Source organism: Myotis lucifugus, unplaced genomic scaffold (assembly GCF_000147115.1).
Source record: "Myotis lucifugus unplaced genomic scaffold, Myoluc2.0 scaffold_210, whole genome shotgun sequence".
NCBI lineage: Eukaryota > Metazoa > Chordata > Mammalia > Chiroptera > Vespertilionidae > Myotis > Myotis lucifugus.
Window position 1 is genome coordinate 739,760 of NW_005871258.1, and position 16,731 is coordinate 756,490.

Here is a 16,731-nt window from a genome sequence, read left to right on the forward strand (position 1 = left end):
CTCCCGAGTGGACAGAGTGGACACAGAGACCCAGTCATTCACTAGCTGATTGCCCAACTAATCCGGCGCCTTAGAGACAGCCCCCAACTGGACTATCCTATCAGCCGTTTGCACCCAAATGGCCCCCTCTCCAACCTGGTCATAGCTGGCCTCTCCTCCTGGGTCTGATCGCGACTAAACTGAGTCTGCCTCGGCCCTCCACCATGGCTTTGTCCGGAAGGCTCCCGGTCTAATTAGCATATTACCCTTTTATTAGTATAGATAGAGGCCTGGTGCATGGGTGGGGGCCGGCTGGTCTGCCCTGAAGGAGGTCCCAGATCAGGGTGGGGGTCCCCGCTGGGGTGCGTGGCCAGTCTGGGAAAGGGGCTGAGGGCTGTTTTCAGGTTGGCCACACCCCCTTCAGTGCGGGGGTCCCTGCTGGGGGCAGGGTGGGCCTAGGCAAGGGGCTGATGGCCATTTGCAGGGTGACCACGCCCCCATCGGGGTGAGGGTCCCTGTGGGGGGCGTGGCCAAGCCTCCAGCTTTGTCCGGAAGGACGTCCAGAGGGTCTCCTGGTCTAATTAGCATATTACTCTTTTATTAGTATAGATTCGTGGTCGGCAAACCTCTGCTTGCGAGCCACATGTGGCTCTTTCGCCCCTTGAGTGTGGCTCTTCCACAAAATACCACGTGCGGGCGCGCACGTACAGTGCGATTGAAACTTCGTGGCCCATGCGCAGAAGTCGGTATTTTGTGGAAGAGCTGGTATTTTGTGGAAGAGCCACACTCAAGGGGCCAAAGAGCCGCATGTGCCTCTCGAGCCACGGTTTGCCGAGCCGCAGTTTGCCGACCACTGGTATAGATGATATTAATGTATACTTTTTCTCCTTCCTCAAGTGACATATGAAAAACATTTAAGATGGCAGATATAAGTCAAACTATATCAATAACATTAAACTGCGGGAGGTTGGCCGTGGGAGTACACTGACCACCAGGGGGCAGCTCCTGCATTGAGCATCTGCCCCCTAGTGGTCAGTGAGCATCATAGCGACCAGTTGTTCCACAGTTCAGTTGATTTGCATATTAACCTTTTATTATATAGGATGCACCCAATAACAGAACACCAAAACAGGTGAAGCAAAAACTGATAGAAATGAAGACAGAAATGGACAATTCTATATTAATAGCTATAGACCTCAATACACCACTTTCAATAATGGATGGAACAACTAGACATAAGTTAACAAAGAGAAGATTTGAAAAGTACTATAAACGAGCTGGAGCTGACATTCATCTATAGAACACTCTATGCACAACAACAGAATATACATTCTTCTCGCTCTGGCTGGTGTGGCTCAGGTGGTTTTGCATCGACCTGTGCACTGACATTTTAACAGTTTGATCCCAGGTCGGGGCACGTCGAGGAGGCAACTGCCTGATGTTTCTCTCTCACATCGATGTTTCCTCTCTCCCTCTCTCCCTCTCCCTTCCTCTCTCTAAAATCAAGAAAAACATTTAAAAAAAATAAACAATAGAAAAGCTCAATGAAACTAAGAGCTAGTTCTTCAAAAAGATAAACAGAATTGACAAACCTTTAGCTAAACTCGCCAAGAAAAAGAGAGGGCTCAAATAAAATGAGAAATGAAAGAGAAGTCACAACTAACACCACAGAAAAACAAAAGTTCATAAGATACTACAATGAACAATTATATGGCAACAAATTGGACAACCTTAGAAGAAATAAATTCCTAGAAAAATACAATCTTCTGAACTAAAAAGATTGAATCAGCAATAAAATAAAATAAAAAATAAAAACCTCCCAACAAACAAAAGTCCAGGACCAGAGGGCTTCAGTGGTGAAATCTACCAAACATTAAAGAAGATTTAATACCTGTCCTTATCAAATTCTTCCAAAAAAACTGAAGAGGGGGGAATGCTTCAAAACTCATTCTACAAGGACAGCATTACGCTGATACCAAAACTAGAAAAAAGATACTATCAAAACGGAAGAAAATCACAAGCCAATATCCCTGATAAACATAGATGCAAAAACCCTCAACAAAATATTAGCAAACCTAATTCGACTAACTGTACATTATAAGGATCATATACCATGATCAAATAGGATTTATTCCAGGGATACAAAGATTATTCAACATTTGCAAATCAGTCAACGTGATCCACCACATAAACAAAAGGAGGATAAAACTCATCTGATCCTCCATAGATGCAGAAAAAGCATCTGGCAAAATTCAACATCCATTTATGATTTTTAAAAAAATCTCAATAAGTATAAGAAACATACTTCATTATAATAAAGGCCATATATGACAAACCCACAGTTAACATCACACTCAATGGTGAAAAGCTGAAAGCTTTTCCTCTAAGATCAGGAACAAGACAAAGATACCCACTCTCGCCACTATTATCCAACATAGTACAACAATTAGTACAGCAAGAAAAAGAAAAAGCATCCAAATTTTAAAAAGGAAGTAAAACTGTCATTATTTTCAGATGCCCTGATACTATATATAGAAAACCCTGAAAACTCCACACACAAAAATCCACCAAAAAACCTGTTAGAATTAATGTATTCAGAAAAGTTATACAAACTCAATATACAGAAATCTGTGGCATTTTTATACACCAATAATGAACTACCAGGAAGAAAAATTAAAAAGAATCTCATTTACAATTGCACCAAAAAGAATAAAATACCTAAAAATACCTTTAACTAAGGAGGTGAAAGACTGGTACACAGAAAACTATAAGACATAATGAAAGTAATTGAAGACACAAATAAATGGAAAGATATTCTGTGCTCATGGATGTAAGAATTAATATTGTTAAAATGTCTATACTACCTAAAGCAATATACAGATTTAGTGCAAATCCTACCAAAATTCTAAAGGCATTTTTCACAGAATTAGAACAAATGATTCTAAAATTTGTATGGAACCACTAAAGACCCCAAATTCCCATAGTAATCTTGAGGGGGGGAAATCACAAAGCTGTAGGTATCATGCTCCCTGTTTCAAACTATTTTACGAAGCTATAGTAATCAAAACAGATGAGACTGGGCCCTGCAGGTGTGGCTCAGTGGTAGAGCAATGACCATGCACCAAGAGGTCACTGTTTTGATTCCTGGTCAGGGCACATGCCTGGTTTGCAGGTTCAGTCCCCAGTGAGGAGTGGGGGGTGAAGGAGGCTGCCAATCGATGATGTTTCTCTCTCATTTATGTTTCTACCTCTCCCTCTCCCTTTCTCTCTCTCTCTCTCAAATCAATAAAAACATATTTTTTAAAAATAGTATGACAATGGCATAAAAACAGATACACATATACCTATGGAACAGAATAGCCCAAAAATAAACCCACATACTGTATATATGGACAATTTACAACAAAGAAGCGAAGAACATATAATGAGGAAAGAATGGTCTCTTCAATAACAAAAATTAAAAACAGAATTTCATATGATCCAGCAATTTCACTTCTGGGTATTTATCAGATGAATATAAAAATACTAATTTGAAAAGATATGCAGTAGTCCCCCCTTATTGTGGTTTCATTTTCTGAAGTTTCGGTTAACTGTGGTCAACCACAGTCCAACAATATTAAATGAAAAATTCCAGAAATGAACAATTCGTAAGTTTTAAATTGTGCGCTGTCGCTGTTCAGAGTAGCATAATGAAACCTTGCACTGTCCCGCCTAAGACATAAATCATGTCCAGCATCTCCACGCTGTATATGCTGCCTGCCCATTAGTCACTTAGAAGCTGACTTGGCTATTTGATGGACTGCTGCAGTGTCACAACGCCTGTGCCATTCACCTCACTTCATCTCATCACATAGGCATGTTATCATCTTATATCATCATAAGAAAAAGAAGGGTGAATACAGCATAATAAGATATTTTAAGAGAGACCACATTCATATAACTTTTGTTATCATATACTGTTATAATTGTCCTATTTTATTCATTACTGTTGTTGCTAACTCCTAATATGCCTAATTTACAAATTAAACTTTATCGTAGGTATATGTATGTATAGGAAAAAGACATTATATATAGAGAGAGTTTGGTACTATCCGCAGTCTCAGGCATCCATTGGAGGTCTTGGAACATATCTCCCACAGTAAATGTACCTACTGTATTCACCTCAATGTTCATTGCAGCAGTATTTACAATAGCCAATATGAAAACTACCTCCGTGTCCATTGATGGGTGTATGGGTATATGTAAATGGAATACTACACAACTATAAAAAGAAGGAAATCTTGACATTTGTGATAACATGGGTGGACCTTGAGGGTATTATGTTAACTGAAGTAAGTCAGACAAAGACAAATACCATATGATTTCACTTATATGTGGAATCTAAAAACCAAAACAAACAAAATAAAAATAAACTCATGGTTACAGAGAACAGAATGGTGGTTATCAGAGGGGAAGGGGCTTGGGAGTTACCAAAATTGGTGGAGGGGGTCAATTGTATGGCAATGGATGGTAACTAGACCTATTGTGGTAATCACTTAGAGTGCATACAAATATCAAATTATAATGTTGTACACCTGAAACTTACATGATGTGATAAAGCAATTTTACCTCAGTAAAAAAAAGACAGTGTGATATTAGCACAAGGAAGATCAATAGTCCAAAAATAGATCTATAATCTATGATCAACTGATTTTCAACAAGAGTGCTAAGAAAATTCAATGGGATTTTGTGGATTGTGCCTGACCAAAGGAGGAGGTTCATTAGGAGTCCTACCCCGCCAGCAAGTAAGACATGTAAATTACTCCTGTCTTTTCACAATACCTGCTTTCAACTGTCTCAACCTGTCCATGCCAAATACTTGGAATTCTGCTCATTTTTATATTGGAATCCTGTATACCCTGGAACTGGTACTCTGGTCAAAACTCCAGCTTCCCTGGTTGGGTTCCTAACATCCTCCCACATTTATACCAATCCCATGACTAGCTCATGTATTTTTCCAAGTGACAAAGGAAGACCTATGACAACCTAGATATACTCCTAGAAAGTGTGATTACCAGCTAAACCCTGAGACAGTCTAGGAATCCCATGTGCCAATCACAATGAGCATCTCACAATTCCAAAGCACAAATACTCTGCACCGTTTCAGAACTCCATGGCTGCACTTGCAGCTGTCTACCTGACATACTCACTGCCCCTCCTCTACCTGGAATCACCTTCACATTTACTCTTCCTCTGTGACTGTCTCAAAAATTTGTATAGTCTCTGTCTCTGCTCTTCTGGTCAATAGACCAGGAGAAAGGAGCATTATTTCTGGAATCTGCAGATTAAATGTCAAACTTCATTCTACCACTTAATGTATGACCATGCCAAGTTCCTCAGCCACTCTGCATTGCTTTTTTCACCTATATAAAGGAGCTAATAATAGTACTTCCCAGGGTTATTATGAGGATTAAAAGAGAGAATATACAACATGTGGTATGCGTGTAACTGTACAAGCCCAGCATTGTTCATTGCTTCTTTCTCAATCAATCTGAAGGTATCATATTTTTTTACAGGCATTTTCCTCTACCAACCCTTTAGCTTCTCAAAGGTGTGAAGTTTCTTATTCCTTCTTGTATGCATAACATATAATACAGTGCTAGGCATAGGATAGATACATAAAAGAGACCAATGGATGAATGAAAAATAAAAACTATTAGTCCAGCAATGTCAGTGAGTAAGGAAACTATGCTTTCAAATATAAAAATCACAGCACATGGTTAATGGGTGTACTGAAATGTCTGAAATCAGGTCTGCTCGGGAAAATCCAAGTTGTTTGACTGCCAGAACAATCTAGAAAAATGCAAATGCTCAGCAGTTAGACCAGCCGTGCGGGCCGGATCCGGCCGTTTGAAATGAATAAAACTAAAAAAAAAAAAAAGACTGTACCCTTTTATGTAATGATGTTTACTTTGAATTTATATTAGTTCACACAAACACTCCATCCATGCTTTTGTTCTGGCCCTCCGGTACAGTTTAAGAACCCATTGTGGCCCTCGAGTCAAAAAGTTTGCCCACCCCTGGGTTAGGGCAATTACATAAACAATAGCATTACAACACAGGAGATTTTATGTAACTATAACAGGTCTCTGTTGATACCAGAAAGAGTCTGGACACAACACTAAGCAGCAAAACAGAGCAGAAGAGTACGCATGGAAGCATTAAAGAGCTGTTCAAGGAGTGAGCATCAAAGAGCAGAGACTTTTTGTGTGTGTATCTAAACCACATGGTGAAAGTATCCTATATTTTTAAAATTAATTTTGAGTCTAAAGACAGCTTAATAAAAAAAATGCCTATAACACCTTTATATAAGAAATAAAATCAATGGAACAGATTTCAAAAAGTTTTAATCCCTTAAATAAGACACGGTAAGAAGAAGGGTCAAGTTTCTCCATTACTATACCTCTCTGAATAGGTAAGTTTCATGATTTTAAAAAAATCTATATACCTTTCGTATGGTTAATTCCTTTATTTCATAAGTAGACTTAAAAGAGCAGTCATCTGTTTTGTTTATATCAGGGACAATCAACAGCTGAATTAAATTAACTATTCATCATTCTCTCTACATAAATCTTCCTTTGGTACAATTAAAAAATAAAATTTAAAATACATAAATTAGATTATGCAGGGGAAAAAATTGCGGCCAAATAGGCAGACATGTCCCGAGCCTTATCCTGGAGCAGAGAGGAATATCTAAATCAAATAACATCCACCCGAAATTGGTGAATTAGACACAGCTGGGGAGACAATTCGCCGTCGGGAAGGGCAGAGGACGCCTGGAGACGGTAGGATCGGGAATCGGGGCTGGAGAGAGTTGGGAGACCTCGAGCCTAGAGGGTCAGAAGAAAGCTTCACGGCACCAAGTCCACGTCCCTTGGGGAAAGGCACAACATCCGACTGTGGAAAGGAGCCCACAGGGCTGCTGGAGGCAGGGGATTCTAGATCTAAGTCCACAGCCGCAAGAGGTTGAGCCCAGAGTGGCGGCCTGAAGAACTGCATGAGCCACGTGGTGCCAGGGGGAGAGAAACCAGCAGGTGTGCAGTTGTTCTGCCTCTATTTGGTCTTTGCCTTTATTCACTAAACCCAGTTCAGAGGACCTTTCAAATACAAACACTCACCAATGGCTGAGGTGCAGGTGGAGGTGCAGATTGTGAAGTCTGGGGAGAGGCTGTGGAGGAGAGCGCGTCAGGGAGAGGTGAATAGGAATCCGGCACTGGGACATTCCTGACCCTCCGGACCAAGCAGCCATTTTTCTCCTAAAAACCAGCCCCTCCCAGCAGCCTCAAGAAAGGTGATACAGCCACACCCAGACTACACTCTGAGTGGTACAAAGGACACAAAAACTCTGGATAGCCCCAAAGAGTCCTCAGGGATTAGGTTGAAGAGAGGCCGTTCAGTCCCAGAAAGCAATACAGCACCCTCCCTACCTACAGCCATGTCAGAAACAGCTTGAGAGATTAAGACTGAAAGCAGGCAGACAGGCTAGGTGGGCAGACTGGTCCCACCTGCTTGCAGTCAAGGCTGTGGAGATAGACACAAACAGAGGAGCAGTGGTTCACTTGGAACTTCAACATGGTGCTGACTAACAGGAAACTGAGAAGTGGCAGAAAGAACCAAAGAATGGGATCTTAAACCAGCCTCCATGGGGCATTAAAACTCAGCTGAAACAAACAATACTTTACTTTTTTATTTTCTTTTTTTAACCTTGTATTTACAATTTTTTTCTTTATTTTATTATTTTTATAGCATTTTTTCTTCATTCAATTTGTATTTTTATGGTTATTTTTTAAATTTTTTTTTCTTCTTATCCACTCATTCTCTTCCTACCTCCTCTATACTGAACCGAGATCCTCCCCATATGTATTCAATTCCTTAACCTTACTTTCTGTACATAAGCTCTGCTTTTACAGATTCCGGCCCTCCCCCCTTTTTTTCTGGGTGTTTGTTGTTTGCATTTTTTTGGTTTATCTGTTTGTTCTGTGTTTTTTTCTCCCCATATGTTTTTTTTCTTCCTTTTTCTTTTCTCTCTTACCGTTTTTTCTTTTCTCGATATCACTTTTGCTTTCTTTTCTCCTAATTCTCTTTTCTTTGGTGGTCACTTATATTGGGGTTATTGATGTTGTGAGTACATTCATGTTTTGTTTCCTTTGAGTCGCGTTTTGTCGAGTTATACTTTATGCTGTTTGGTCAATGTGGTACAGAGCGAGCCACATAATCAGATACCCTGAGAGGAGACTCCATCCACGAACGGGACAATAACACTCAATACCCAACTACACCACGAGAACCTAGATTACCCAGCCCAAAAGATCGGAGAGATTGCACCACAAAACATCTACTACATAAAACAAACAAAAAATCTAGGTGGCATAGCAGTTTAATCTAATACACAGAAACAATCACAAGGGAACAGCAAAAATGGGGAGACAAAGAAAAAACCCCCATTCGAAAAAAAAGAAGGCATCACCAGAAAAGGAAATAAAATGAAATGGAGACAAGCAATTTGTAAGAGAAAGAATTCAGAGCAATGGTTATAAGGACGCTGAAGACAAAGTCAACATGTGTAAGAATCAAGAGGAAATGAAGAATGACTTAGCTGCAATAAAGAAGACAATGGAAAGTTTTAACAGACTAGAAGAAGCTGAGGTCTGCATCAGCGAGTTTGAAGACAAGGTAGAAAAACCACCCGAGAACAGCAGCAACTGGAAAGAAAACTTAAAAAGCAGGAGTAGAGTCTAAGGGAGTTTTGGGACAACACGAAACAAAATATCCACATAATAGGGGTGCCAGAAGGAGAGGAAGTGGAGCAAGGAATAGAAAACCTGTTTGAAGAAATAATGACAGAAAACTTCCCTGATACTAGGAAGAAAAAAGCCACACATGTCCAAGAAGCACACCAAGTCCCAAACAAGATGAACCCGAAAAGACTGACACCAAGACACATCGTAATTAAATTGGCAAACATCAACAACAAAGAATCTTAAAGGCTGCCAGAGAGAGACAGAAAGTTACCTACAAGGGATCTCCCATTATACTGTCAACTGATTTCTCAACAAAAACACATCAGGCCAGAAGGGAATAGAATGAAATATACCAAGTGATGCAAAGCAAGGGACTGAATCCAAGAATACTATACCCAGCAAGGCTATCATTTGAAATTGAAGGTGGAATCAGGAGCTTCACAGACAAAAAAAGGGCTAAGGGAGTTTTTTACCATCAAGTCAGCAATGCAAGACATGCTAAAGGGACTACTGTAAAAAGAAGATATAGAAAGGGAAGAAGGAACACAGGCATAAAGAAAAAAAAATGGTGACAAACAAGTACCTATCAATAATAACCTTAAACCTAAATGGATCAAATGCTCCAATCAAAAGATATAGTGTAGCTGAGTGGATAAGAAAACATGACCCATATATTTGCTGTCTACAAGAAACCCATCTCAGAACAAAGGACTCACACAGACCGATAGTGAAGGGATGGAAAAAAATTTTTCAGGCAAATGGAAATGACAAAAAAGCAGGGGTAGCAATACTTATACAGTGGGCCTTGACTTACAAGTTTAATTCGTACTGAGACGGAGCTCCTTTAGGAGCTCGTTAACTCAAATTACTCTGTCAACTCAATGCAAGAAATCGGCTGAGAGACAGCTGGTATCTCAAAAAACTCGTTAGTCGGCACTCGTAAGTCAAGGCCCCACTGTATCTGACAAAATAGACCTCAAAGTGAAGGCCACAGCTAGAGCTAAGGAGGGCCACTTCATAATACTAAAGAGAGACGATTCAACAAGAGGATATAACTCTGATAACTGGGGGACTTTAATACCCCATTGACACCACTGGATAAATCCTCTAAACAAAAAATCAGCAAACAAACAGTAATCCTAAGCGACTCACTAGATCAGATGGAACTAAATGACATCTTCAGAACATTGCACCCCAAAGCTACAGAATTCTCAAGTGAACCCAGGACATTTTCAAAGATAGACCACGTGTTAGAACACAGGCAAAGTCCATTCAAATTCAAGAAGATAGAAATCATATCAAACATCTTCTCATATCACAATGGCATAAACTTAGAAACCAACTACAATAAAAACAACGAAAAAAAAGCAAACACTTGGAGGCTAAACAGCATGTGCTTAAACAATGACTGTGTTACTAAGATATCAAAGAAGAAATAAAAAACATCCTGGAAATAAACGACAATGAAAATACAACGATCCAAAATCTATGGGAAACAGTGAAAGCAGTCCTGAGAGGGAAGTTCATAGTTCTACAGGCCTACCTCAAAAAAAAAAAAAAAAAAAAACCACAAGAAAAAATGGTAATAAATTATCTAATCCTACAACTTAAATTAGAAAGAGAGCAACAAAAAAAGCCCAAAGTAAAAGGAAGAAAATAATAACGATTAGAGCAGAAATAAATGACATAGAGACCAAAAAAAAAAAAATTACAAAATATCAATGAAACCAAGAGCTGGTTCTTTGAAAGGATAAACAAGATTGATGAATCCCTAGCCAGGCTCACCAAGAAACAAAGAGAGGGGACCCAAATAAAATCAGAAATGAAAGAGGTGGACTAACAACCAACCCAACAAACATACAAAGGATTATAAAAAAAATACTATGAACAACTCTACTCCAACAAACTGGACAACCTAGACGAAATGGACATATTCCTAGAAAAATACAAGCTTCCAAAACTCAATCAGGAAGAATAAAAAAATCTGAATAGGCTGTTAACTACTGATGAAATTGAAACAGTAATCAAAATACTTCCAGCAAACAAAGGCCCTGGACCAGACAGCTTCACAGGGGAGTTTACCAAACATTTAAAGAAGAACTAACACCTACCCTTTTCAGACTATTCCAAAAAATTCAAGAGGAAGGCATACTTCCAAACGCTATGAAGCCAGCATTACTCTAATCCCAAAACCAGATAAAGAAAGAAAATTACAGGCCAATATCCCTGATGAACATAAATGCTAAAATCCTCAGCAAAATGCTAGCAAATCAGATCAGCATCATATTAGAAAGACCATACACCATGACCAAGTGGGATTTATTCCAGGGATGCAAGGATGGTACAATATCTGCAAATCAATAAACATTATACATCACATAAACAAACTGAGAGGAAAAAAATCACATAATCACATCAATTGATGCAGAAAAAGCATTTGACAAAATCCAACACCCTTTCCTGATAAAAACTCTCAGCAAAGTGGGAATAGAGGGATCATATTGCAACATAATAAAAGCCTTATATGTAAACCTACAGCTAACATTGTACTCAATGGGCAAAAACTAAAAACATTTCCCCTAAGAACAGGAACAAGACATGGATGCCCACTTTCACCACCCCTGTTCGACATAGTTCTGGAAGTGCTAGCCACAGCAATCAGACAAGAAGAAAAAATAAAAGGCATCTAAACTGGAAAAGAAGAAGTAAAACTGTCATTATTCACAGATGACATGATAGTGTACACAGAAAATCCTAAAGACTCCATCAAAAACTACTAGACTTAATAAATGAATTCGGCAATTTAGCAGGATACAAAATTAACACCCAGAATTCTATGGCTTTTTTATACACCAACAATGAACTCACAGAAAGAGAAACTAAAAAATAATCCCATTTACCACTGCAACAAAAAAATTAAGATACCTAGGAATAAACTTAACTGAGGAGGTAAAAGACCTGTACTCAGAAAACTACAGGACGTTGAAAAAAGAGATAGAGGAAGAATATACCATGTTCATGACATGGGTAGAATCAACATCATTAAAATGTCCATTCTCCTCAAAGCAATCTATATATTCAATGCAATCCCCATTAAGATACCAACAGCATATTTCAGACCTCGAACAAACTCTCCAAAACTTCACATGGAATAAAAAAAGACCCCGAATAGCCACAGTAATCCTAAGAAAGAACAAAGTTTGAGGGATCACAATACCAGATATTGATCTATATTACAAAGCCACTGTTCGCAAAACTGCCTGGTACTGACATAAGAACAGACATACAGACCAGTGGAACAGAACAAAGAACCCAGAAATCGACCCAAGCCATTATGCTCAATTAATATTTGACAAAGGAGGCAAGAACATACAATGGAGTCAAGTCAGTCTCTTCAATAAATGGTGTTGGGAAAATTGGACAGATACATGAAAAAAAATGAAACTAGACCACCAACTTACACCATACACAAAAATAAACTCAAAATGGATAAAGGACTTAAATGTAAGACAGGAAACCATAAAAACCTTAGAGGAATCCACAAGCAGCAAAATACCAGGCAGCAAAATATCTCGTAGCAATATCTTTACCAATACACCTCCTAGGACAATGGAAGCTAAGGAGAAAATTAAACGGGACTACATCAAAATAAAAAGCTTCTGCACAGCAAAAGAAACCATTAACAAAACAACAAGAAAGCCGACTGCATGGGGGAACACATTTACCAATGTTATCTCTGATAAGGGTCTAATCTCCAAAATTTACAGGGAACTCATACAACTTAACAAAAGGAAGGTAAACAATCAAATCAAAAAATGGGCAAAGGACCTAAATAGACACTTTTCAAAAGAGGACATACAGAAGGCCAGGAGACATATGAAAACATGCTCAAAGTCACTAATCATCCGAGAGATGCAAATCAAAATACCTGTCAGAATGGCTATCATCAACAAATAACAAGTGCTGGCGAGGATGTGGAGAAAAAGGAACCCTCGTGCACTGCTGGTGGGAATGCAGACTGGTGCAGCCACTGTGGAAGACAGTATGGAGTTTCCTCCAAAATTTAAAAATGGGACTCCCATTTGACCCAGTGATTCCACTTCTAGGAATATATCCCAAGAAATTAGAAACACCAATCAGAAAGGATATATGTACCCCTATGTTCAATAGCTAAGATTTGGAAACAGCCTAAGTGCCCATCAGCAGATGAGTGGATTAAAAAGCTGTGGTACATCTACACAATGGAATACTGTAAAAAAGATGGAACTCTTACCATTTGCAACAGCATGGATGGACCTGGAGAGCATTATGCTAAGCAAAATAAGCCAGTCAGAGAAAGATAAATATCACATGATCTCACCCATTTGTGGAATATAATGAACAACATAAACTAATGAACAAAAATAGAGCCAGAGTCATAGAAGCATCGAACAGCCTGTCCAACCTAAGAGGGAAGGCAGGGGTGGAGGTGGAGGGGGGGTGGTGGTGATGAGGCGGTAGTGGTAAGATCAACCAAAGGATTTGTATGCACATATATGAGCATAACCAATGGACACAGACAGTAGAGGGGTGAGGGCATGTGCTGGGTGGTGGGACGGCAAGGGAGAGGTTAATGGGTGGGGGGGGGGGGGAAGGAAACTTATGTAATACTCAAACAATAAAGAATTTAAATAAATAAAATAAAAAATACTTAAATTAGTTCACAAAGAAGAAAGGTCTTCAAGTTTTTCATTCATTTGTCCCCAAAGAGTTCCCCCCCAAATTAGAACCCAGTACACAGAAGAGAAAAATAACACCATATTTGTTCAAGCACAGAGCACATGTTCTTCACTTATATTAGCTTATTTTATACATATCTCACAGAGATGTATAAATATATAAATATGCATATCTATATACACACATCAGAAAAAAAGTAAGTCATGAACCCATCTTTTCAGTTATCTTTGTAAAAGTCAATAAAATAATGCCAGCAACAGCATTATCAAATAACCAGGTGATGATGACTGCTCTAATTGGACTCTAACAAAGCAAATATGCATTTATCTCAACACATCCATCTTTCTTGCCCTCAACATTCCTTAGATTATTATAAGGTAAAAAGTATGGGTAGGAATTAACGCCAAATAATTTCTCTTAAAAATTTTAATTATCTGTATATAGTTCTAATCTCTGAACAGATAACCTTCCTTTAAAACACAATTCAACAGTCTAATACAATTAATTTAAAATTTTTTTTTAATTTTTCTAAACAGAATTTCTCATCTACTTCATAAATACTTTTGTCTAAAGAGCAATCTGTTAACACATGCAGTTTAAATCATTAACTACACAGCACCAAATCATTAGTATAATTAGCATGTAAATTTCATGGAGTCACTGATTGAGTTCTCTTAGGCATTTTATACAACATCCAGTACAAGGATGCTCATTAAACATTTATGATGTTTAGTAATAAAAATAATGTGCCAAAACAAAAGTATTTATTATACCACTTGGCTGTCATGTATAATATAAACCACTGATCAGTATCTGCTTCTCCAAGTGCAATTATAAGAAACCAAAACCAAAACAAACCCCATTCAAATTAGAAAGTCTGTCTCCTGTGTCCAAGAATACTGTTTCATTTTTATATCAGAAAGAAACTGTCAGACAGCATGCAACATGCAGACGGTTGGGGTATTTAACCTAAGTAGTTATGCACCATTAACAAAGCACAAAGCCTAAAATATTTCATGCATATTTTTAGAAATATTTTCCTTACCTTTCCCATTTTGCCATGTAGTATACCAAGATAAAGTAAGGAATGAAGTGATAAATGCTAAAACGGTGGCTACAGTTCCATTTCGGAGCCTCATCTCATTTCACCATCACACTGGTTCATACATTTACGAAGTCAACTGAATCCAGTACTCCTGGCTCTGGGCCAATGAAAACAATCAATAAGATAGGCTCATTTCAGATGCTCTGCAGAGTAAGTTTGATAGCAACACCAGTCACTCCTGCTATTCAGAATTGTCTTCACAGTCTTCATAGGTTGATGTCTCAGGTTTTCTTCCTATCCAAGAGGAAAACAGGAAGGAAAAACTTGTTCAGTAATGCAAAATATTGCTTTCTTCATTTATTGGTCACCATTACAAATAGACTTTTGGCGGGGCTAAACTGTATCTATGAAGATTATTCCCACACCTAAACCACTCATTCATATACTAGGATTATAGGCTTCTTTGCTTCAGGGGAATAAAGCATCAAACTATTCCCTCCTTGTTGGTTTGGTTTTGTCTGTGAAAAGAAAGTTATGATTACTTATTTAAGAAGGGAAGTTGTGGGTTCATTAAATATACAATAAGCCAGATTCCATGCTGAGAACTCTAATGATCACACAATGGTTCCTGAGTAACATAATCTTCACTATCCTCAGTTTTCCTACAGCACAATAGCTGTTCTAAAAAACATTAAGAAAAGTGACAGACTACAACATCAAAAAACCTGGGTCCTAGATCTGGCTCCATCATTATTTACACGGGAAGGTATGTCCCTTATATAGGCCTTACCTTTTCTTTTCTTTTTTTAAATTAAATCTTTATTGTTCAGATTATTACAGTTGTTCCTCTTTTTCCCCCCCATAGCTCCCCTCCACCCAGTTCCCACCCCACCCTCTGCCCTTACTCCACCCCCCACTGTCCTCATCCATAGGTGTACAATTTTTTTTCCAGTCTCTTCCCGCACCCACACCCCTTTTCCCCCGAGAATTGTCAGTCCACTCCCTTTCTATGCCCCTGATTTTATTCTGTTCATCAAATAATTTATTCACTTGATTTTTAGACACTTGTTGATATGTATTTGTTGTTCATAATTTTTATCTTTACCTTTTTCTTCTTCTTCCTCTTCTTAAAGGATACCTTTCAGCATTTCATATAATACTGATTTGGTGGTGATGAACTCCTTTAGCTTTTTCTTATCTGTGAAGCTCTTTATCTGGCCTTCAATTCTGAATGATAGCTTTGCTGGGTTAAGTAATCTTGGTTGTAGGTTCTTGCTATTCATCACTTTGAATATTTCTTGCCACTCCCTTCTGGCCTGCAAAGTTTCTGTTGAGAAATCAGCTGACAGTCGTATGGGTACTCCCTTGTAGGTAACTAACTGTTTTTCTCTTGCTGCTTGTAAGATTCTCTCTTCGTCTTTTGCTCTTGGCATTTTAATTATGATGTGTCTTGGTGTGGTCCTCTTTGGATTCCTTTTGTTTGGGGTTCTCTGCGCTTCCTGGACTTGTAAGTCTATTTCTTTCACCAGGTAGGGGAAGTTTTCTGTCATTATTTCTTCAAATAGGTTTTCAATATCTTGCTCTGTCTTCTTCTGGCACCCCCATAATTCGGATGTTGGTACGCTTGAAGTTGTCCCAGAGCTCCTTACACTATCTTCATATTTTTGGATTCTTTTTTCTTTTTGCTTTTCTGTTTGGGCGTTTTTTGCTTCTTCGTATTTCAAATCTTTGATTTGATTCTGCGATCCTCTAGTCTGCTGTTGGAACTCTGTATAATATTCTTTATTTCAGTCAGTGTATGTTTAATTTCTAGCTGGTCCTTTTTCATATCCTCGAGGGTCTCACTAGATTTCTTGAGGGTCTCACTAAATTTATCAGCGTTTCAGGAAAATTCTTGAAAAACCCTTATAAGTGTGGTTTGGAACTCTATATCCAGTAGTTGGCTTTCCTCCATTTCTGTCATTTGTGACCTGTTTCTTGTCTCCGCATTTTTTTATGCTTCCCTGGTTAATAGAGTGGCTTTGTGTGCTAGGTGTCCTATAGGGCCCAGTGGCTCAGGCTCCCCAATGCCTGAGGTGGACACTCCTGGTGCACCCCTTTGTGGGCTTTGTGCACAGTCTTGTTGTAGTTAGGCCTTGGTTTAGGTATCACTGGGAGGAATTGACCTCCAGGCCAATTGGCTGTGAGAAGCAGCTGTGTCTACGGTGG

General features: G+C 38.8%; 1 protein-coding gene across 5 annotated transcripts in view; it reads right to left on the reverse strand.

Moving 5' to 3' along the window:
• MGAT4A (mannosyl (alpha-1,3-)-glycoprotein beta-1,4-N-acetylglucosaminyltransferase, isozyme A) overlaps positions 1 to 14,813 on the reverse strand; it is an 87,196-nt gene extending 72,383 nt beyond the window's left edge. For all 5 annotated transcript variants that reach the window (XR_002831422.1, XR_002831419.1, XR_002831420.1 and 2 more), the window contains exon 1: positions 14,524 to 14,813. Coding sequence is in view for 1 of the 5 variants with exons in the window: in XM_006097729.3 (XP_006097791.1) it covers positions 14,524 to 14,617 (94 nt within the window). In the remaining 4 variants the exon portion in view is untranslated. The remainder of the gene's footprint in view (positions 1 to 14,523) is intronic.
• Between the last annotated feature and the right edge of the window lie 1,918 nt (positions 14,814 to 16,731).